The 22,159-nt window shown below is 45.7% G+C and overlaps 1 protein-coding gene across 5 annotated transcripts in view; it reads left to right on the top strand.

Moving 5' to 3' along the window:
- FER1L5 (fer-1 like family member 5) overlaps nt 1–21,609 on the top strand; it is a 67,648-nt gene extending 46,039 nt beyond the window's left edge. For 2 of the 5 annotated variants that reach the window (XM_077305960.1, XM_077305959.1), the window contains exons 36-53: nt 889–1,054; nt 2,427–2,452; nt 3,387–3,443; nt 4,177–4,290; nt 4,722–4,853; nt 5,125–5,280; nt 5,800–5,891; nt 6,735–6,905; nt 7,746–7,894; nt 9,103–9,242; nt 12,433–12,521; nt 14,616–14,711; nt 15,714–15,855; nt 17,237–17,336; nt 19,124–19,326; nt 20,002–20,111; nt 20,336–20,483; nt 20,678–21,607. In XM_077305960.1, the coding sequence (XP_077162075.1) occupies nt 889–1,054; nt 2,427–2,452; nt 3,387–3,443; nt 4,177–4,290; nt 4,722–4,853; nt 5,125–5,280; nt 5,800–5,891; nt 6,735–6,905; nt 7,746–7,894; nt 9,103–9,242; nt 12,433–12,521; nt 14,616–14,711; nt 15,714–15,855; nt 17,237–17,336; nt 19,124–19,326; nt 20,002–20,111; nt 20,336–20,483; nt 20,678–20,770 (2,184 nt within the window). In that variant the 3' untranslated portion in view covers nt 20,771–21,607. Of the gene's footprint in view, nt 1–888; nt 1,055–2,426; nt 2,453–3,386; nt 3,444–4,176; nt 4,291–4,721; nt 4,854–5,124; nt 5,281–5,799; nt 5,892–6,734; nt 6,906–7,745; nt 7,895–9,102; nt 9,243–12,432; nt 12,522–14,615; nt 14,712–15,713; nt 15,856–17,236; nt 17,337–19,123; nt 19,327–20,001; nt 20,112–20,335; nt 20,573–20,677 lie in introns of those variants that run through there. The other 3 variants (XM_077305958.1, XM_077305956.1, XM_077305961.1) reach the window with 3 other exon arrangements.
- Nucleotides 21,610–22,159: the final 550 nt, after the last annotated feature.

Genomic DNA, 22,159 nt, shown 5'->3' with positions numbered 1-22,159 from the left:
CATACGGAAGAGACAGTTTGTTTCTGACAATTAAAATGGAAAAGCAGATGGCTTCTTCCCACTATTAAGTGCTGATAAGAATACCCCCGGTTGTGTGTGTGTTTTTCCATGGTACCGTTAGATGGAATTCAGCCAGGGTAAGTCTTCCAATGCAGTGACAGCCTATGAAGAACATGTCCTGCCATCCAGGACTGGCATCATTGATATGTAGACTTACAGTCCTCCACTTCTGTGACTTGCAGGCTTAATTTCCTTACGGGTAGGCATTGCAAGCTATATACAGCCTATGCATGTTTACGCAGGCATATTTCACTGGGGCCTGTTCCCAAATAAGGGAGCACAGGATTCTAACCTTTTGAGGGGCCCTCAGGTTGACCACCATGGAGAACAGGATGGACATTTAGTCTGTTTATGATACCTGTTTGCAAACAAATGCCCAAGGAAAGAGTGCTAATCATTAAACCAACATCCCTTATTCCCCAGAACTTACAATGTATATGCCCCCATCATCGTTGAGCTTTCTTCTTGCCATATAGCTGCAGAATTTGGCCTTCTTTCCAGCTCCTCCTTAAGCAGATATGATGTGCTCACCTCACTAGTTGGCAGCCATCAAATGTCAATGAGTGTCAGTGAGTGTCAACCGTACCCAAGAATCTTCATACCATCTCTTAATACCATTTTAAGGTATTAATAGTCAAGAACCTGGGTTTCACTTGATACAATAGCATTCCTGCTGCAATACCAAAGTTCAAGAATCTCCATGCTAGGGCTTGAATCAAAGTTTCCAGGAAGTTTCCTCTGCTTACACATAGAGGTGAGTTGTATTGTTTCATTTTAGATGGGTCCCACTGTTACTTGCTTCATGCCTTCTGCATTGATCTCCCTTAGTACCTACCTGTTGATGAAGATTATGCACCTCCCATCGAACTGAAAGTGAACGATCATAGAGAATTCGGATACAAGCCAGTGGTGGGCCAAGCAACCATCGGGTCTCTGACCCAGTACCTCTGTGACCCTTGGGAAGAAAGAAAACCCCATACTCTCCCATTTAGAGGTAACTGTTATTTATAAGTTCCTTGCTTGGCTCAAGACAGATTTTAGTATTGCAAGATTTGCTGGGCTGAACTATATTTCAGCAGTGGTCATTGTACTAGGCACCTGTCATTGACAAACAACTGAAAAATGAGGGTGGGGGCTGCAGCAGAGGAGGAGTAGATGAGGCAGGGATGCTTAACCCTTCCTCACTCACCAAATCTTTTCTTGTGGCCCTTTCTCTGTCACTCACCAGCTGCTTTCTTTGTGATGCAGAAAACACGGGTCTGGGACCAGCCTCACACTCTTTCAGAGTTGTTTAGAATGAGGATTCATACAGAGTTCCTTGGGAGAGGAGCAGGCTGTGCAAAAAGATTTACACTAGTTACTGATCTGTTCCTGGAAGTGCTGGGTTTTACTTTCAAAGCCCTGGGACATAGTTATCCCATTTAACATTTGCTATTATGTGAACCTGCCCAATTAATGTGTCCCTCATTTGAAGTTCTACTCCGTGTGGCAGCGTTATCTATGCTAAAGTGGATGGCCACACAAGGCAGGACTTTTTCTGCCACAGTTAAGGAATACCTTCCCCACAGATATTCAGTGGCTTTCTGATCATTATGCTTTTGGTGTAGTGGTTAAGAGGGGTCAAGAGATTAATGATTAAGAGCAGCGGCTTCTAATCTGGGGAGCCGAGTTTGATTCCCCGCTCTTCCACATGCAGCCAGCTGGGTGACCTTGGGCTCATCACAGCCCTTTTAGAGCTGTCCTGACCAAGCAGTAATATCAGGGCTCTCTCAGCCTCGCCTACCTCACAGGGTGTCTGTTGTGGGGAGAGGAAAGGGAAGGCGAATGTAAGCCGCTTTGAGACTTCTTCAGGTAGAGAAAAGCGGCATATAAGAACCAACTCTTCTTTTTCTTTTCTAGTGTCCTTTGGGGAGGGACAGTGACCCACTGTAGCCCAAGCTTGTCAGATCTCAGAACCTAAGCAGAGTCAGTCCTCATAAGGAAGACTCTGCAGAGGAAGGTAACAGCAAACCATCTCTAGTTCTCAGTTGCCTTGAAAGCCCCTTGCTGGAGTCACCATTGGTTGGCTGTGAATTGACAGTACTGTACACACAAACACGCATAGACAATGTGTTTTTAATAAGGGAGGGTTTCTGTAGGTTTTACACTGGCACACACTCTCTCAACTGCTTCTGTTGGTGAGAGGAGATAAATGATTTGAGTAACAAATACAAATAATTAATTATTATAATAATTATAAATAATAATTAAATGTTTGTCAGGAACTATCTGTTCCTTTGCATTTCTAGCACAAAAGCTTTGGGCTTCCCACTAATTCCATGTTTTTTTTGTTTTTTGTTGTTGTTGTTTTTGTCTTCTCCAAACAGCCATTTCTAAGGCAAAGATAAAAGGGGTGAGTGTTTTCTGTAGCTTGAAATCGTAGCTCTTGTCTCATTGAATTTCCTTTTTGCCTTTTAGATGTGATCATGGCTTTATTTTATTAATCCCACTTTTTCTCCAAGAAGATTGGGTTGCCATGCATGGTTCTTTCCTCTTTCATATTGTTCTTGCAATTACCTTGAGAGGTAGTTTAGGCCAAAAAAACTGACTGGCTTCGGGTCACTGTGGAGATCTGTCAAGTGGGGATTTGAATCAGGCCTCACCAGGCATAATCAAATACTTGAACTACTGCACTACACATACTGTGTGGGAAAGCACTTTCAGGGTTTCAGATAGAGGGCTTTCACATCCCCTACTGCCTGGTCCTTTTAACGGGAGATAATGAGGACTTTCCACATGCAAAGTTGAGGTTCCCCCACTGAGTAGATTGAGGAAGTGGCCTGTCATGTCATCTCAGCATTGCCTTAAGATATCACGGACAACTCCCCAGCAGCAGGACAGTTCCTTCCTTGCTTGATCATAGGGTTTGACCGCACTTATTACTCCCAGGAAAGACTGAACTGTTGCTACCTACTCAGGCCCCTGTGGCCACCCAGATTTCTGATGACATGGTACAGATGGTCTGCTGAGGAACCACAGCATATTTTAGAGATTTTGAGGAGTGCTTCCTAGCCATAGTGCTAGCCTACATCGGCCAGATGTGTTGGACTTCATCATAGGTCCTTGTGAATAAAGTGCACGCTAAGAAAAGGCCGCAAACTCCTTTTCATTGGATTAATAACAATTGCCCTTCCGGGAAGCTTGTCTACCACTGCTGTTCTTCTCATGGAGATGTCCCTAAGATTACAAAGGACCCCCTAGGGATTTTCTAAAAATGTGAAAAGTACTAGATTAAGCTGAAATTTATGATGTTTTCTTTGCAGAATTCATTTTGTTTTGTTTTTTAGAAACCAAGCAAAACAGCCTCCAAATTTTGGTTCTGGAAGAAGGAAAAAAAGGAGCAGGTGAATTGTGCTGTCTTGGCTAATATTTTACTCCTACACAGCTGTGTTCTAATGGCTCAGAAAGCTCTCGAGCCAGTCCCCAATTTACTGTACCGCCTGATCTGAGAAGCAATGAGGGTATCTCCTCTGCATTATAAATGGACAAGAGAAATACATGGATAGGCAAAGGTGAATTCCCATGCTGCATCTCATTTGTCCCAGCATTCTATGGCACAGATCCTGCCTGTCCTTGCGGACCTTGGCAGCATGAAAGTAGCATTCATATTTCATCCTGATTTGTTTTAGCAGTTTCTATAGCCTGCTGGTATGTATCAGAAGAGTCTTTCTCATCCTTTTTACCTTTGAGAAACCCCTGAAACATCTGCTTAGCCCAGAAAGATGAATGCACTCTTGCACACTCCCTTTCATTTCAATGCGGCTTGCACAGAAGAATTTTCCAGTGGTTTGTTTCTGTTGTCTTTAGTGATAGTGTTTAGACTCCATGATTCCCCACCTCCCATTTAAGACACCAAAACATCAGAGGCCTGTATCTATAATAATTCCACATGCAGAGAAATCTGCCCTTCCATGCATAACCCTGACCTTTGTATGGCAAAGCTTGACAGACTGGATGAACTCAGTGGTTCAAATCCTGCAGGGCAAATCCATGGTAAGGGAGTTATAAGGCTACTCTTGTGCCGAAAGGTTTCAGGATGAACACAGCCCATTGCAGCCGCTTTTCTGTCTCCCCTAGGAGGACGCTACCGCAGAAGAGGAGGAAGTTGACTGGTGGAGCAAGTATTATGCCACTGTGGGAGATCTGTCAAAGAGCGGGAACTACCTGGACAAGGGCTTTGATACTATGAAGGTGGGATACTATGAAGAAGGGAAGTTGTAATGGAGAATCAGCAGAAGCCATACTTCGCCCTCTTGCGCATTTGCCAACTCTCTCCTGCAAATGCAAGCTGTTTTTCCCTAGCTAGGCCTGTTTGCAAGTGTTGGAACCTTATTCGGGTGAAATGTTGGAGAGCATTTGCAGGGAAGAATCAAAAACAGGGGAAACACCCTTTTTCTGTCCACAAATTCTCTTCTGTAACTGGCATACACCCTTAAATTGGCCACAGGGCTCGAGGCCTTCTGCCTTCCTTGTATTGTGGCCTCAACAGCTCACTTAGAGGCTGGCAGGTTGTCAGCAGCAGTGGGATTTGTGAGATCCAAGTGCTCAGAAAAAGGCACCTAAAGTCCTGAGCTTATGCAGCCGGTCCATGTGCTAAGCCTATTCTCTCTGCCCACTCCCAGATCTATAATTGTGAACTTGAGGAAGTGCCAGAGTTCCAAGGCTTGCAGGATTTCTGCCAGACCTTTCGACTGTACCGGGGAAAGGTGAAAGATGAATCCATTGAGGACCCTATGGTTGGGGGTGAGTTCAAGGTGAGAACTAACCCTACAATCTCTTTGTTGTCTGATGTAGCTACAAAAATCAGAAAAATGACACAGCAGCTGTAAGCTCCATGAATTGTGTTTCAGGCTTCAGAAAAAGAATTGCCATTTCCACCCCTAGTAGAAAAACAGCAGCTAATACTGGGAAGGGTGTGCTGAATGTCTTAGCTCTGATGTGCATTTGTTCACACTGCAAGATCCTTGCCATCCTTGGTGACTGTGGTACACCAACTGCTTAAATTAAATTCTGCTGTGTTTGCAGGGGCTTTTCCGGATCTACCCGCTGCCAGAAGACCCAAATATTCTGCCTCCTCCACGCCAGTTTCAAGAGCTTCCCGAAAGCTTCCCGCTGGACTGTTTGGTTCGAATTTACATAGTCAGGGCTTTTGACCTCCAGCCAAAGGATAGAAATGGACTGGTAAAGAGAGCTCCCAACACTGTCTTGACTCATGCTGGGAGACTGGGTGGGGGGAGGATCCTGGGGAGGGGGGAGTTTGGGGAGGCAGTGATGTCACTTTTGAGTGATGCTCTAAGCTGCTTCCTTATGGACCACGGGGATTAGGGGGAAATTCAGTCTAGGACATCACTATGTGGAGGCCATTTTTTTCATCCTTTCCTCAGTTTCTTAGGGGTAGACAGCTGTGTCTGGGGGCTGTTCACCCTAACTCAGACAGGTAAATGGGAGGTAGGTAGGTAATATGTGTTATGTCATATGTTGGAATGCCTGACTGGCATATACACTGTGGAGCCAAGGTCATATAACATGAGGGAAGACTCTTATCTAACTGGTATGGCTTTATTGTTGACAATAGGAATTCTGTACAGTTTTTATCACCCTCACGCCCTTTCCTGCTCAAGCTCATGGGCATGCATTCGAAAGGAGCATAAGGCCAGAGAAGTGGAAATCTCCTAACAATCTGTTTTTCCCCCACTGCAGTGCGACCCTTATGTCTGGATCAAGCTGGGGAAGCAAAGAATGGGGGACAGAGAGGCATATATTCCCAACACTCTCAATCCCGTCTTTGGAAGGTAAAGTCCAGCAGGACAGATTCCAGAAATGCTGGAATGTCTGGCCTTGTTCTTGCTTCTGATCTCTTGGCTAATGCTATTCCCCAGAAAAGTATAGAAACCTTGAAGAGGCAAGGAGGCAGCTTGGTACCTTTCCTGCCCCACCATCTCCCCCAATAAGTACAATGAAGCACCGGTGTGGAAGCATTCTGAACCGCTGCAGAGCGGGAAATCAGGCATCAATAGCGACATGCTTCTACATGTCCCTCAACTCAGTGGCCAATAAGCAATCATGTGGAAGAATAAGGGACCATATGAGGGACTCATACCTAAAATGTACTAAGTATGTACTAAGAAATGTACTAAGAAATGTATGAAGTATCATTAACATTCTGGTCTGTCAGCTAGCTGCCCTGCCCCACTTCTCCTGAAACTTCCGAACAGTCTTCAAGGGAAGTCACACTTAGTGAATCTGTTATCTTTGCGGTACTCAAGAAGTGTGAGTGTGTGGAGCAATGAGAAGGAACAGTTGTAGGCGGAAATGGGCTCAGTTCCTGGTTTTGCCCCTGGTTGACCTTTGGCCTGTCACTTTCTCTCAGTCTTACCTAACACACAGGTATGTTGTGAGGCTAAAATAGAGACAAAGAGAGCCACGTATGCCCCCCTGAGCTCTGCTGCAGGAACTAAAGTTTAGAAATGTGACAGATACTGGAGACCTTAGTCTGCTCTTATAATAATGGCTCTACTAGGCTCAGGGTAATTAAACATACAAACACACATGGAAATACCTATCTTCTGAACAAGCAAGGCACAGAATGGGACCAGTAGACATAATCCCTCTGTCTGTCCCTGTGATCCCCACAGGCTGTATGAAATTGCATGCACCATCCCGCAAGAAAAGGACTTGACAATTTCACTCTATGACTTTGATGTCCTCAGTCCTGATGAGATCATAGGAGATACCATCATAGATGTGGAAAACCGGCTCCAGTCCCGCTTTGGGGCCAACTGTGGGCTTCCCCAGTCCTACTGTGTGTAAGTAACAAGGAATGGATGTGCCTTCTGGACAAATGTGGATGATTGCCTCAGTTTATGGAGCAGTGTTTTTGCTGCAACAGCAGCCAATTTACATCACGAAGAGACATGCAAGCAAATTTATCTCAGGGCTGCCAGGTATAACCCTAGAGGGTTCCTGGAGTGCAGGCATTTGTGGCAAAGGGCAGTGGCTAAGGCACAATCCTGTGGAATCTTTGCACCTGCAATTGTATTCCACATGGATGTAATTTTGTCTCTGACACAGAATTCTATTTAAAACAAAAAATACACCTGAAGTCCTTATGGCTGTGGGGATAAATCTGGAAAAGTGTGGCCACTGCTTGCTGAAATCTTGTAAAACAGAAGGGACTAGACGAGGCTTCCATGAGTTTAGGGCAGAGCAAGCAGGAAGATAATGTGTTTATGCAAAATGCGTGCAAAATTATACACATAATTTGGCATATGTTGTTCAGATTGCAGAATCTGGGGCTGCCAAAAATTTGTCTACATAGTGGAATGTCAGCATCCTTTCCATGGGGTCAGTATATTTAAATGATGTGGTAAAACTTTGCCATTTGAAGACACAGAGGGCTGCACACTTTTGGGTTTTTCTATCAATCACTCTCTTTGCACATGTAAAACTAGCATGTTAATCTTACCTAGCCTTCTAATTTCTAAGTGCAGGGAATGTTATTCAATGAAGGAATAGTCAAGCTTTCAAAACACATACACACCCATGGTACAGGAAAAGCTATACCACTTTGCTTTGGGTGAACTGGACTGGACTGCTGTATCCAGATGTCTCCTAGTACTTTATCCTTTCTCCACCCCCTGCCATAGTTCTGGTCCAAGCAAGTGGCGAGATCAGCTGACTCCCTGCGAGCTCTTGGAGCATTTTGCTCGAATCAAGAATGTACCGCTGGCTGAGATCAGTGAGGATGGCAACAAGGCTACCTTCATGGACAGGACTTTCCTGCTCTCTGACTTTGGTGAGTCCCATGATATATCGTCCCACAGGGAGGGAGGCAAAGGGCTCAAGTTCTCCTGCACATGGTCATAGAGATTGGCAACTAGAGCCCCCCCCCTCCCTGTGCCAAATCCAGCCCTTTGAAAAGCACCACTTGCCCCTCCCAACCGGCAGCTCAGTGAGTGAGGAAGCAACAGGCAGCTATAGCAGCAGGTACTGCTGGCAGACCTCCTAGGGCAGGGGTAGTCAAACTGCGGCCCTCCAGATGTCCATGGACTACAATTCCCAGAAGCCCCTGCCAGCATTCGCTGGAAGGGGCTTCTGGGAATTGTGGTCCATGGACATCTGGAGGGCCGCAGTTTGACTACCCCTGCCCTAGGGGCTTGGGAAAGAGGAGACTGGCTTGTCCACCTGTGTCTTTGTGTGAAACTAAATCCAGAACCACAATGATCTCTGCATGGTTGGCTTTCCCAAGACACCTTACTAGATCCGGCAGCCAGATCGAAATATGTGGCAAATCTGGGGCAGTAGGAAATAAATGAGAGCCCCACTGAAACCAGTCTGAGTTTTAAAAGAGCTCAGTAGCAAAGGGAGAGGGAAAAAAAGTACAAAAGCACTGTGTAAATGTGCTTGATTTGCATAATTTGTACCGGTCACAGCACTCAGTTTCTCTTTGTTGTGGAGCTGTAATTTTTTAAAAGCTGAAATGCATGATAGTGCTAAAGGGTGAAACTACATGTGACACTGGAGTGTCACGATTAGCTCTCAAATGCCATACAAAGGCCAATGTGGATTAGGGCGATAGCATGATGTGAAAAGGTTATTTTTTAAATCCTGTGCTGTTTCCCCAGTTGAAAATTCCATATCTGTCCCCCCAAGGCAGCTTTCAGCTCCTTTAGGGAGAAAAGGACAGGCACCTTAATTGTGCCTCCCCACCCACCCCCACATCCACCCCCAGAGCTTAAAGCAGTCCAGGAAGGACATTTTCAGTGGACAGTGGACATTCTCCTCCCCAAAAACTTTTCTCCAGTGTAATGACCTTAAACTATATCATCCCCTTCCCAACACACACACAGCGCTTTTAGGAATAAATCATAAGCCTGGAAGTCCAATCAGAGAATCTAGCATGATGTATAGTTTGACCCTAAGAGCACCAAGTTACCTGAAATTTGGCCCTGGGATCTTTGAGGAAGGTTCCCAGATAATAACCAACTTCTGCTAAACTTTCAGAAACCAAAACACCTTCACACAACTACTTGGGGCCCCCAAAAGAGCGCATGGCCCTTCACCTCCTCCGCCTATGTGGGCTGGTGCCAGAACACCTAGAGACGCGCCCCCTCTACAACAGTGTCCTGCCTGGTATTGAACAGGTAACTTCATCGTGGATAGGAGTCTAATAGCTTGGAACTGGTTTTGATTTTTTGTGTAACCATGATGTTACAGAATCAGTCTATTTTGGTTGAGAATTTGGGGGGTTGTGTTATCTTTGCAAAAATGAGTTTGTTTCCAGAGCTAGCTTGGTGTAGTGATTAGGAGCACTGATTTTTAACCTGGTGAGCCAGGTTTGATTCCCCACTCCCACACATGCAGCCAGATGAGTGACCTTGGGCTCTCCACAGCACTGATAAAGCTGTTCTGATCAAGCAGTAATATTAGGGCTCTCTCAGCCTCACCTACATCATAGGGTGTCTGTTGTGGGGAGAGAAAGGGAAGATGATTGTAAGCCGCTTTCTGGTATAAAAAAGTGGCATATACGAACCAACTCTTCAGTAGCATTGTATCAAGATTCAGTAAATGTAGCGATCAAGACACAACAGTTGATGTTCATGATATAATATGCAATTTGGCATATGGTAACATCTTGGTCATTTGATGCAAAGAACCTGATGGGTCTGAAGCTTATGTTTAAAAGTCCTGTCCAACATTTGTTTCCTTTATATAACATTCTCCATGTTTCTTTATGTGCTGAAAAACCTTTGCCTCTTGTTGAAGGTTACGGAGAGGGATATTAGTTCACAGAGTTCTCTGGCCAAGTTTTTCGCATCTCCTAATACCCCTTCCCCAAACTGGGCCCAGAAAAGTAGAAATTAGATTCAAGAAAGGAATAATGCAGGACCTTGTAGTCTGTGTATACCAGGGTGGGTCGCAGTGGGGATACCAAAAAATAAAATTATGAAAAAAGCGAGGGAGAGAGAAGAATTGAAAATACAAACAGCATTATTGTATACAATATAAAAGAAAAATGTAAATAATGCACATTAAGCATTTGAAAACTAAATAATCACACACACCCCAAGAAAAGGGCACACTTATAAAGGACACGCTTATAAGGAAGGGAAGAAATTGAGGAGTTTTAGGGAAGGGACCTAAAATGCATTGCTGGAGGTCTGGAGATCCAGCTGGGATCCAAGGAGCAAAGGAGGAAAAGGGAAGAAAAAGCCTGTACAGTGTAGCGAGGCTTCTCAGCAGGAAACCAGAGTTCTGACCAGGAGAAATCTGGACCAAGGATCTGAGGAACCATTGTGAGTGGGTGGGCAGAAGGGATGGTGTCGATGCCTGGCTCTTGTGGCCCTTTCTTGCATGCCCAGAAAAATGCCAATCATTGTGTGTTGGGATCAGAAGGCGACTTCCTTCTGAGCCAGACTGGCCAGTGATTCTGGATTTTTGAAGGAGGCATCATATGGGCATGGAATTGGGGTCACTGTGGTGGGCAGGAAGTTGTGAATTTCTAGCATTCTGAAGGGGGTTGGACTAGATGACCCTGGAGGTTCCTTCACCTCTATGATTCTATGATTTCCTAATATCTGAGGTCCTTCTTTTGTGGACAGAAGATCCCCAAGGTAGATGGGGGTGGCTGCCTTGATTTTGGATTGGGTCCAGATAAAAAGTTTTACTCTCACTGACTGGTTTAAAGATCTCTACTGTCGAGCATTGGCGGGAAAAGTGGGGGAAATACCTTGATTAGGCTGCCGTGAGCCACATTTGCATGGGCCTGGGTGAGGCAACACGCTTAACACACTAAGTAGGTTGAAGTGAACTGGATTTCTTCCTGGGCACAGATGTTTGGGTGAGGTAGGATAACTCCTGAAACAGCATGCAAGGCAAATTAATTACTCGATTGAGTAAAAACATGAGCAACTTTCGTGGGCTGGGCAGCCAACTCTGAAATGTGTCACGATACTGCGTGATGTCTCTATTGTTGAAAAGTCTCTTGTTACTGTGAACAACGTTACACTTAGCTGGAGGAGAATGCGTTTTATCAGTTTCTAATTGCAGCACACCCTCATCTTTCCTGGGATTTTCCAATCTTATGGCTGTACCCAGGTGCCATTATGAAACTCCCCAAGTTTCAAATCCCCTTGGCACTTAGGCTGTGAAAGGGGATGCCTATTAAGAAGAAGAAGAAAAGTTGGTTCTTATATGCCGCATTTCTCTACCCGAAGGAGTCTCAAAGGGGCTTACAGTTGCCTTCCCTTTCCTCTCCCCACAACAGACACCCTGTGAGGGAGGTGAGGTGAGAGAGCCCTGATATTCCTGCTCAGTCAGAACAGCTTTATCAGTGCTGTGGCGAGCCCAAGGTCACCCAGCTGGCTGCATGTGGGGAAGCACGGATTCAAACCCTTAGCTGAAACAAGAAGTGAAGTCCTCACATACTCTATTTGAAATACAAGTCGGCATATTAGGGCAAGATTCATAGTCTGTTGTTTTTCATAGATGTATGGCTGACATGACTGGCCTTACCAATGAAGAATGCTTTATAACCCCCAATTACTTGGATGCTTATGCCAGGATACAAGAGATAACATTCCCTGATGGTATTCCATCTGCCTAGAGGATCAACCAGTGGTCAGAATTGAGGCGCATTGGCTGTGAATCCCAGAAAAACAGTGGTGTCATGAAATTAGCACATATCCCCATCATCCTGTTTCCTGCAGTCACCAACCAAAATCTCAAATTATCCTAGCAATACTGATCCATTTTATTTTTACCTTTTATTTCTTTAGAACATTTTCAGGGCAGCTGGCAAAGTAAATGTAATGCAAATATAAATCACAAAAGTTATTAACAATTACAGTCCCAGTATTTTACAAGAATCCCAGCGTTAACAACCTAGAAAAGAACATAAAACATCTTTACGCATGTCTCCAAAGAACTAAGGCATATAAGGAAGCAGGGAGAAATGGCTCAAGAGGCTGTAATGTCAGGTTGGTTAAAGCAAGCCTAGACACATATTCATCACAGGGGTCCTTGAAAACAGTCCAAAGCCCTGGGGCCATTCAGACCTTCAAAAATCTATTCCCATGTCTTATTTTCTTTCCAATTCCGGCACCTTTAGAATTCGGAGGGGGGAGGCAATTCTTGCCTTAAAAAATTCCTGGCAAGCTGATATAGTAGAACATTCAGAGTGCAGCTAGTGGAGATGGGTCAGCAGAACATCTACTTTTCAAGCTGGCAAAGTTTGTAGTAACACTACAAATGGCCAGGAAGGCCAGCTTTCCCACAGACAAGTCTTCAGTGCTAAGGATGTCTTTAGACATTTTGCATCCTTGTTCTATGCAGGGTAGGATCCAGATGTGGATTGATGTCTTCCCAGAAAACTTAGGTGAACCAGGACCTCCTTTTGATATCACCCCAAGGAAACCCAAGGTGTAAGTGAATATGCATATCCTAAACCAGTGTTTCCCAAGCAGTGTACCAGGGTGCAGCAGTGTAACTTGAGAGGCTCAGTTGTACTGCACCATGGGGGGGGGGGTCCAAGATGGCAGCCAAGTAGAGCTGGCAGCCACCGCAGCAGCAGCTGGAATAAGTTGGTCCAGTGGGTCTTCAGTTGGGCATCAGGGCTGCCTTGAGTGACGGGAGATTCAAATGAGTAGCCATGTTGGTCTGAAGTTGCACAATAAAATCAGAGTCCAGTAGGAATGTTTCACACTGGTATGGAGACAGATGGGGCCAGCACTAAACAGGAGGGTGGAAGCCTCCTGGATTGACACTGGATTGACAGTTTTATTTCTGATATATGTCTTTGTTAACTACAAATGGGTTTGAGGGGTCTGATTGGCTGGTTTGGCAGGGAATTATCATGTGGCTGTGTGGGGATGCTGTGAAACAATTTACTAATGTAACAGGATTAATTTTTGCTTATATATTCCTACTGTTATGATGGTCAGTTCATAGTCTGACGAAGAGTGCTTGCACTCGAAAGCTCATGCCTTGAATAAATCTTTGTTGGTCTCTGGACTCTGGTTTTATTGAGTGAAGGGAGGAATGGATTTTTTTTTTAATTTTTAACTTTTATTTGCATACGGGGCATTGCAGGCAAAGTGTGGTGGGGGAAGAAGGTAATTTTAATGTTTATTTGCATATTTTTATTTTATATTTTTATTTGCATGTGGGGGCATGGCAGGGGGCATGGCTAGCTGATATCACTTCCATAGTACCTCAAAGCCTATATGGTCAAAAGGTTGAAAAGGGCTGCCCTAAATTCTTAAAATTCAGATCTAAATTGTGCAGCTGATTTTCAATAAGATTAACTGAAAGGCTATAGCTGGGATGCAAATTCCAAATGCCTCCATCTGGCCACCACCAGCCCCTTCTTTGCCACCAAACATAGTAACCAGGTGTCCTGTTTCACAAACAAGGATATTGCTATCAGTCTTATCTACGTTTCTTTCCCTATTGCATTAATCTCATTCCTTGTTCTTTCACAATACGATCAAGGGGAATGCTGGTTTGCATTAGCACCTGGAATGTAGGCTCCAACATGTTCTCTCCCACTGCACATTAAGTGTAAGCTGAGATGTACCTACATGGGCCTTAGGCAGGAGATTCATATGTCGAAAAACGGTAGATGAATCATAGAATCATAGAGTTGGAAGGGACCTCATGAGTCATCTAGTCCAACCCCCTGCTCTATGCAGGACATTCACAACCCTATCGCTCATCCACTGTAACCTGCCACCCCCTTAAGCCTTCACATAATCAGCCTTTCTGCTATCCAGCCTCTGTTGGAAGGTACCTCATGAGTCATCTAGTCCAACCCCCTGCACTATGCAGGACATTCACAACCCTATCGCTCATCCACTGTAACCTGCCACCCCCTTAAGCCTTCACATAATCAGCCTTTCTGCTATCCAGCCTCTGTTGGAAGGTACCTCATGAGTCATCTAGTCCAACCCCCTGCACTATGCAGGACATTCACAACCCTATCGCTCATCCACTGTAACCTGCCACCCCCTTAAGCCTTCACATAATCAGCCTTTCTGCTATCCAGCCTCTGTTTAAAAATTTCCAAAGATGGAGAACCCACCACCTCCCAAGGAAGCCTGTTCCACTGAGAAACTGCTCTGTCAGGAACTTGGTTTGCATCTAATTCTGTATATGGCCACATTAGCTCATACATGATATTCTACCAGTGATGTGCATCAGTTATGAGGGTGGTGGGCAGTAAGTCGAAACAATAAATAAACCCGAAAAATGTATATTCTGTTTTCCTGCAATAAAAAAGGGGGGAGGATGCAAGGCAGCTTACACACATCTTTTTTTTTTAAGTCAGGGATCTTGTGAGCTTGCACCTCCATGCTGCATGTTATGGCAGTTATGTAAACAAGCCATGAATGCCCATGGAAGACTAACAGAAAGTCTCTCTGTATGCTAGAAAAGTTGGTTTGGATCTGCCGTGGTTTTGGGGTAAAGCAGGGACGGTATCGCCACCAGTAATCAAGCCCACCTTCTCTTCTCTCTAGGTATGAACTCCGATGCATCATCTGGAACACAATGGATGTGGACCTGGAAGACACAAATGTTTTTGGAGATAGGATGAGTGACATTTATGTTAAAGGGTACCAAGCCAATTCCAACCTTAAGCAGAATATACCCTTGACTTCCGTGGATTGAGAAAGTTGAAACCCTATTTAGGATTGTGCTGAGTGGCCACTTGCCAAATGATTGCCCTTACTTCTTCTTGGAAGTTCTCTGCCAGTCCCATTCAGGTTTTCTTCTAGGTTGTCTCACTTAAAAGTCATTCAAAAATGTGTGTGTTGGCTTTATCCAAAGAACTAAGGCAGTTTACAAGTAGCAAATGCAATAATGCAAAAACCTGCAACTCAAGATCTGGCAAGCTGTTATACATCAATATATGAACATTCTTCCCTGTCTTCTGATTCTAGATTATGTCCCTCCTCCAAAAGAAGGAGAAGAATTCTGGGAGAGAATGGGCAGATTTCTCACTGGGTTTCTCTTCTTCATTGGATCCCTTCTTCCTTCCATCCTTGCTTTTGCTAGCCTCTGCCTTCTTCGGTCTTTCCACCTCCTGCTTTCTCTACTCTTCATCCTTGACCCCACTGCCTGCCTTGCCCCACAGGAAGCCAGCCACGCCAATCATTTCATCTTGTGGCTGCCAATCCCCTCCTCAGCAAAACTGTATAAAGTGAAGGCCACTAACAGCTTTGAGGTTGGCAGCCTTTTCAGATTGTGCTGTGAGTCCCTAACACATTTAAGCATTAGCTGCAGGAAAATCTACTTCTAAAGTGCATTGAAAGTGCATTATCCAATGTGTGCACAATAAGCCTTGGCTATACCTGCCCATCTTCCAACATTCCAAAATAGTCACTGACAGATGGAGACACAGGTGACATCCTACACCATGATGGTGATGATAGTGGGGGGCACTATTATGCTTGCACAAGGGCTGTGGAAGGACACGGACATCTCTCCCAAAGTTGGTAGCAGGATTACACCAATCACCTTAATACCTGAGGTGCCAGCTGCATCCCACAATCTGGGACGGGGCAAACATGTTCCAGCATGTGACTCCAACATCCCCTTCTGTGTTCTTGTTTCAGGTGGCTGGACGGCCTGGAAGAGGACAAGCAGAAGACAGATGTCCACTACAGGTCTCTGGCAGGAGAAGGCAACTTCAACTGGAGGTTTGTGTTTACCATGGAGTATCTCCCCATGGAGCAGGTCTGCGTCCTGACCAAGAAGGTGGGTAGAAAATGACAAGGAGCATTTAATATGATTTTTGAAAGGCTCTGGCCTTCCTCTGAGGCTAGTTGTGTGCTGGCTTTCTCAGAGCTAAGAGGACTCCCATTGTGTTGCCCAGATCCAGCTAAGAACCTTGTGTAAATCCCTTCTGAATCAGCAACTGCAGTCATAACTCCACACACTACTAAAGTATGGGCTCCATTTGCTCATATTGCATTGTGTACTGTAGGCCACCCATTTCAGGGCAACTGCAATTCCACATTCCATTCATGTGCAAATACCTCCATAAAACACAACTAGGACTCCATCTCAGCGCATATCTTTATCTAATCCCCAGGTCTTACAACTCCTATAAACTGAAAAAAGTATTCCATACACCCAGTTGATTTTGTAGCCCCCTTCTTCCACCAAATCCATTTAGCATTACCTCTCCCGTCTTTTCTTAATCATCCAAGTAATACATAATCAAGGTACTTCTGGGCATGTCTAGAGTGTCTCCCAGTGAGCAACTGCAGCCTGGCCCCACATAATTAAGGGACAGGGCTTTCTTCAGTTCTGAGCTTTTGCAGACCCTTTCTCAATTTAAAAATCCCTTCTGAATAGGGTGGCCAATCTCCAGATGGTGACTGGAGATCTCCTGGGATTGCAACTGATCTCCAGCCTACAGAGATGAGTTTACCTGGAGAAAATGGCCACTTTGAAAGGTGGACCATGGCATTACACCCCATTGAAGTCCCTCCCCTCCCCAAATCTTGCCCTCCTTTGTTTCCATGCCAAAGATTTCAAGGTACTTCCCAACCCAGAGCTGGCAACTTTACTTCTGAACATCCTAGGAGCACAATCCAAAAGTTTTGGCAATTTTAAGAATATATCAGTGTTTCTCTGCCACTGCTAAACTTGGTGTTGTTCCTGTCCCCAACGACTCATTTTCAGCTTGGATCTCTCAAGGGCATGAATCCTCTGCTGTTCTTCCATGGTGCAAAGCAGGAATTGCCTTTGTCTGCCTTTATTCCAGGGGCAGCTCTTACAAGTGTCTCCTTTGGAGGAGAGGGCACTGGTCATTTATGGCATACAATGTCGTGTTTATAAATAGGCCAAACGCAACAGAGGCAAAGGCATGCTCCTGAACTACAGCTGACTCACCTTCCCACATGATCCCCAGGAGATATGGGCTCCCAACCAACTCACACCTGCCTCAGTCAGCTGTTCTCTTCCCAAACCCTAGCCTGCTGATTCTCAATCTGGGCCTGTGTACCTGACCCCTCCCCTCCACTAAGCACGAGCAAAATTTCCTAGAGGGGAAGGGCTGGGTGGATTGTGTCTGAGATGCAGATGGTTGCTCTGCTGGTTCAGCTGTGTTTCTTTCCTGCCCATTTTGCAGCAACATTTCTGGAGTCTGGACGAAACCATGCAGAAAGTGCCCCCCAAGCTGATCATCCAGATTTGGGATAATGACAAGTTTTCAGCTGATGATTTTCTTGGTAAGGAGAACATTTTTGTCTTGAGATGGTGCCAGGGGGCAAGCGCCACTTCCTGACATCTCCCTACAAAGCTTCTTCTTGTCTGGACAGAACATAAGTTCCACTGCAGTCCATCTCCACACTTTGCGTTGCATGGATTTCAAAACATTTCCATGGATATTTCCAAAGGAATATTTTTGTTTCCCTCTGGATAATCCCTATAGCATTCATTCATTCATTCATTCATTCATTCATTCATTCATTCATTCATTCATTCATTCATTCATTCATTCATTCATATCCCACCACTCCCATACAATGGCTCATGTTGGGTCACAAAGTCCTCATTAAAAAAACATTAAAACCCCATTTAAAGGACATGCCAATACAATACAGAAAAACCACAGCAAACAAGGATATAAATAACTCTATCCCTGCACCCAAAGACTGATACTCCCAGTTATCAGAGAGGGAGAGGGAGCCTAGCTATCACCAGCCCAGGGGGGGGGATGATCTTCCTCACTGCCCTGGCCTATAATATGCCACCCACATGTCCAAAAGAGAAGGCACATGAGTAACTGACCTGTTAGAATTTTAGCCAGTGACTTCCAAACCACCCCCAAGATTCTGGAGCCTGTTATGCAGTAAGTCCCCTAAACTTGATTGGGGAGGGGGGAGGCAGGACAACAAGGACCAGGACATGCTGCCTTTGACCTTCTGAAATACAATGGCATTGCGAGGACTGCAGTGGGCTTTACCAGCCTTGAGACCTTGGTGACCCCCCCCCCCTTTTTGCCATCCTTAGGAGCAATCCCCACTTTGGATGTTCAGGGAACTGTTTCTAAATTAATTTGTTTGCCAAGGAAGTTCTAGAATGTTGCAGCGGATTTGGGGGGTTATACTCTAGATCAGGGGTAGTCAACCTGTGGTCCTCCAGATGTTCATGGACTACAAGCGAATGCTGGCAGGGGCTCATGGGAACTGTAATCCATGGATATCTGGAGGGCTGCAGTTTGACTACCCCTGTTCTATTGTATCCGTCTGGCTCCGATTCTCATGCTAAACACTTGAGCCATTTATTAATGCTGGCAGGGGCTCATGGGAATTGTAGTCCATGACCATCTGGAGGACCACAGGTTGACTACCCCTGCTCTAGAGCTTATTCTCAGTTCAACCAGGGTGTGAAAGGCAGGGGACTAATACAATAAACCAAAAAGAAAGAGACCCTCAAAAGTTACTCCGAAACTGATGTTTACTATGCCTCAGCATGTGTTGTGATTAGTCTACCAGGAGAAACAACACTGATTTTAAAGCATTTGCAGTTTTCTTTCACCATAAATAGATTAAAAGAACAGCATTCATATGTGTTCCCCTTTTACAATGGCCGCCTTTTTATGCAGGTTATGCCCTTAATCTGTTTCATGCTGGAGTTCTGGGGCAGTGCTAGCGCTGATATAAGAACATAGCACTGAAGGCAGGAAATCTGAAAAGCCATTGCTTGCAGTAGGGCGCAGGGATGCCAGCCTCAAATTGGGACCGGGGGATCCCCCAGAAATACATCTTATCTCCAGACTACCGAGATTAATTCCCCTGGAAAAACGGGACGCTTTGGGGGGTGGACTCTATGGGATTGCACCCCACTGAGGTCCTCTCCAGGCTCCATTGTCAAAGCTCCAGGAGTTTCCCAACCTGTCTCTGGCAATCCGATCCCCTATCCCCCTACCAGGGGCCAGGGGAGACCTGGCAACCTTAGTAGGGAGACCAAATCCCCCTCCGTCTTCCGCCACGCCGCCTCTTTTGCCCTGCAGGAGTTCTGGAGCTCAACCTGACCAGCATTCCGCGCCCTGCCAAACGGCCCCGCGACTGCACTGTGAAAATGCTGCTAGAAGGCAGCCGTGACTCCTCTCCTTTCCATCGCAAGAAGCCCAAGCGGATCTCTTTGTTTGTGCAAAAGAACCTGAGGGGCTGGTGGCCGTGCATTGTGTTTGAGGAAGACAAGCGCAGGGTCTCGGTAAGGAAGGGGAAGACGCTGTCTGTGTTCACGCCTGCTGAGCCGGGCTGCCCTGACACACGTTTTCATTTGGGGACAGAAGGCAGTGATGGCAGAATGAGAAACTTGGTGGGGAGGGGGCTCCCCTGCAAACCACCTAGATGCTACTGTCCTTGTTCCATTTCCCCCAGCTCTTCTGGCACCTGAGCATACATCATGTAGCCATCCTTCTGAGCCAGGCTTTCTCAACCAGGGTTTTGTGAAACCCTGGTTGACGGTCCTAGAAAGGTTTCCTGAATGGGTAGGAATTAATTGTTTTTTTTATGTATTTAAAAAATGTGTTAAACATTTACCAAGTGATATGATCATACATGGTCAAGGCTACCCAGACACCCCTCCCAAAATGGTCGATAATGGACCTGGAGGGGGTGGGGAGGGCGTGTCCACAACTATGCTTCCCAACCATATTCTGCATGATTGTGCCACTTCTAGGGTGTCTCAATGCCTAAAGACTATTTCAGGGGTTTCTCAACAGTAAAAAAAATTGAGAAAGGCCGATCAAAGCCCGCAATGCAAATAGTGAGATGACTGCGGCTGGGAGGAATAGGGAGAGGAAATGAGACAGCAATGCACACACCCCGACCTACTTGGTGCTGCACTGACCCTGGAAGCCTCCTGCCCTCTTTGGTTTTCTAGGGGAAGGTTGAAATGTCACTGGAGCTCCTGACAGAAAAGGAAGCCGAAGAGCGGCCAGCTGGGAAAGGAAGGGAGGAGCCAAATATGAACCCGGTCCTGAAGCCACCAGAGTAAGACCACAATGTGAAAAGGGTCTCGGTTTGGGGGAGAGGGAGCAGAAGTAGACTTATTAACGGGGCCTATCAGGTCCCAAATATCAAAGCACCCTGGTGTTCCCCCCCCAGGGCACTCTCCCCATGTTGACAGGGGAAAGGGATGGAAGGGTGGGCGCTGTGAGCAACTTTCATAACCATGATCTGACTATATCTTCATCTATTGTCCTCCCTCTGGCCAGGAGACCAGAGACATCTTTCCTATGGTTCACAGCCCCAATGAAGAGTGTCAAGTATATTGTCTGGCAGAAGAGCAAGTGGAAGATCATAATGTTCTTCTGCTTCGTGCTGCTGGCCCTGTTGTTTGCCTCCTTCATCTATTCAGCCCCAGTGAGTCCTCTGCTGATGGGATGGGAAATTTGGCCCACAGAAGAGCTAGGCACTTGAAGTGGAGGGGCTCAAACTCTTCCCCTGCAGCTGTGAGTCATTCCAGAGAAAGATAGGGACCGCGGATCTGTCCACTTCCTTTCTGCCTCCCTCCCCCTACCTCCATGGTCAGCCTGACCACCTCTTTCTTTTCCCAGGGATATTTGGCCATGAAGTTGATAAATCCAATGAAAGGTTCCATCAAAATAAGCGCTCCCACTAAGAAAGGACATACGACTCGAGCAAAATGAAATTTGGTAGCTATCGTTGACGCTACAACTGAGATCTCCAAAGGTTGCCATGTGTCTGGACTGCTCCTGATATCCAGAAGTAGAATCTTCCCTTGGACACTTCCCCTCCCCTTGTCTTATTTCCAAATAGACTTCAGGAAGAGAACTCCCCAATGAACTAAGCAACAGCCCTCCCAAGTCTTCTCGCCATTACCCAGGCTCTCCGATTGCAACTACAATTGCCAGCAAGCCCCACTTCAGGTAGAGAAGGGGGAGGAGCCCTGCTGCAAAGTTCCTCAACCAACTGTTCAAGCCCTCGTCCATTCAAATAAACCATAACACCAAGAGGCATAAGAGGCCTGTGTATATTGACTCAGAAGGACAATGGAACTTATTCCCAGGCAAGTGCACATGCGACTGTGACCTGAATCAACCTGATTTTTTTTTTTTTTTAGCCTCTCCATCCCACAAGGAGCTCACAGTGGCTGGTAGGGCTTCCACCCTCCTGCTTGATCTTCACAACCAGCCTGTGAAATAGGCTGAAAAGGAATGGAAGAGGCCTCAGGGCAGCCAGTGATATTACGGTATTTGAACGTGGGTCTCCATAATCCCAGTTCAGGGTGGCCAAACTGTGGCTCTGCATGGATTGCAATTGACTTGAGCTCCGCCAACACTCTTAGTTATGGTGGGAAATACCCTTTTCCAATCTCCACTAGCCCCCTATTTCAAGCCAAATGCAATGCTTCCTCAGAATGCTGACTTTGTGCAGGAGGCAAATTTAATGTTCAGAGTTGAGAATCAGATTGTTTTTCAAAGGTCTCATTTCCGATCTGTTTCCTAGTGAACGTAAAGCTTTATCATTTGTGTGCCCCCAGTTTCAGCTTTCTGGGGGGCCTGCAAATACAGTCAGCTCTCAAAATATAGAATTCTGTGTCTCATTTTTCAAACTCTGAAGGAATAGGGATAGCTCTGGCTGTGTATGTATCAAATGTCAGGGCAAAGGGGTAGTTCATTAAGTACACCCTCAATTCCACTATTTTCAGAAGTTTTATTGTTATGTGCTGCCATCATAAGAAAAAGTGGGGTATAAAATGAGTTTTGAGTGCAGGGTGCTGCAAATCTCAGAACAGGCAGATTTAGCAGGCACAGGATCTGTCTGCAGGTAGCCCAAAGCAGCGGCACCTGCAGTGGTCCAGCTCTGGCTGGAAGCTTCCCTTGTATCTGCCCTGAAAAACTGAGCTTTTCCACGTTTGAGTTCCTCCTGGTTTCCCTGGGAGTCAATCCACAAGCATTGGAACTGGACCATTTCCACAGTACAGTCTTCCCTCATTTTAACATCAAGTCAAAGCCCCATCTTATGCTTCAAGCCTGAGGCACTCATTCTGCAACAAGGCACTGAAGCAAAGATCA

Source organism: Paroedura picta, chromosome 12, assembly GCF_049243985.1.
Source record: "Paroedura picta isolate Pp20150507F chromosome 12, Ppicta_v3.0, whole genome shotgun sequence".
Lineage (NCBI taxonomy): Eukaryota > Metazoa > Chordata > Lepidosauria > Squamata > Gekkonidae > Paroedura > Paroedura picta.
Note: the sequence above shows the minus strand (reverse complement) of the source record. Positions and strands in the feature narration are given on the sequence as shown.